This window comes from Anarrhichthys ocellatus, unplaced genomic scaffold (genome assembly GCF_004355925.1).
Source record: "Anarrhichthys ocellatus isolate YVR2014 unplaced genomic scaffold, GSC_Weel_1.0 scaffold8, whole genome shotgun sequence".
Classification (NCBI taxonomy): Eukaryota; Metazoa; Chordata; class Actinopteri; order Perciformes; family Anarhichadidae; genus Anarrhichthys; species Anarrhichthys ocellatus.
Genome location: NW_022280038.1, coordinates 7,365,937 through 7,367,274, shown reverse-complemented (window position 1 = coordinate 7,367,274; position 1,338 = coordinate 7,365,937). Strand labels below are relative to the sequence as shown.

At 38.8% G+C, this 1,338-nt stretch overlaps 1 protein-coding gene across 1 annotated transcript in view; it reads left to right on the top strand.

Annotated features, from left to right (window-relative positions):
* The window catches only part of tmem208 (transmembrane protein 208), a 3,708-nt gene extending 2,911 nt beyond the window's left edge, over positions 1–797 (top strand). The window contains exon 6 of the mRNA XM_031848751.1: positions 51–797. Coding sequence (XP_031704611.1) covers positions 51–188 — 138 coding nt within the window. The 3' untranslated portion in view covers positions 189–797. The remainder of the gene's footprint in view (positions 1–50) is intronic.
* Positions 798–1,338: the final 541 nt, after the last annotated feature.

Sequence of the window (1,338 nt, the reverse complement as noted above, 5' to 3'; positions counted from 1 at the left end):
TGTGTGTGTGTGTGTGTGTGTGTGTGTGTGTGTGTGTGTGTGTGTGTCAGGCCCCGTTCCGAGCCCTCTACCTGCTGTGGGTGACCTTCCTGGGTCCCTGGTTTATGGCAGAAAGCCCGTCGGCACCAGAGGAAGTGAATGAGAAGAAGCAGAGGAGACAAGAGCGCAGACAGATGAAGAGATTCTGATGCTGCAGGGGCAGACGGAGCAGTATTTTTATACACAGAATCTAATATACAGATAGCGAGGAACTCATAAGTTATTCAGGAAGAAACTTTGTTGTTAAGTTAAACTCAATCCAAATCTGATACTGTGGAATCTTCTTTTCCGTGTTTGTTTGTTTGTTTTTTCTGCTTTCTTCTGTAATCCAATGTTCTCCCTAAGCTATTAAATGATGCGTTCTCTATTTAGATAATGTTACGGTCCAAATCTCATTCATCCTCATGCAGAGATTTAAGAGATTTTTTTTTTTTGGCTTTTGCACAATCCCGCCACACTTGATTTCCATCAAACGTTCCTTAACACCCCACACGACACAGTGCCGAGAACGAGTCGAGAAACCAGCTGAAGATATTCTGTCAGTGCACGTATTGTCAGGGCATGTCTTTTATTTTCTCTTAATTTTATTTTCCCAAAAATCCCTTTGATGTAAAATAATTTATGATCCTTCGTCACAGAGCTGATTGTGTTTGTGAGCTTCTAAGTCTTCTCAGAATCAACTGGATAGAATTCAAGTTTTAATAAATAACTTTTTTTGCAATAAAATAAATCCCTCCAGTGAGTGGAGTTGATCATCACATGTTTCAAGAGTTTATTTTTGTTAACGTTCAGTCATGACTTAAAGTTCTGAGCCATTGTTTACATTTTCCCCAGGAGGCTAAAATTAGCTTTTTGTACCTTGATGAAATGAATAGAGCATAAGAGAATCTTTTTTTTCTGTAGGAAGATGTGCCGAAATTTAGATTTTACATGTTTATCTGAACCTATCGTCTACAAAGAAACTCCCCCTGTGAAAGCTTTAACAAAAATGTTCCTTGTGGCTGGAAAAAGTTTTTGTTCTTATTGTCATACTTTCTCCCTTTCCCTTTTTCTCAATAGCACGGCATTGTCTCTCTGCTGTTACTTGGAGATGCAACACAAAACAGAGAAGTATCTCCCAAAATAACTTGCTGCATGTGAGAGTCCATGTCTTGGCTGCTGATTTAAGATGCCACGAAATGGTGAACAACAAGCTCACCACAATTTTCCAAAGACCAAGTAGATTTTTTCAGATTTCTTGTTCAGTCTAACAGTCCAAAATCCAAAATGATGCTATTTACTTTGCTTGATAGATAAGCA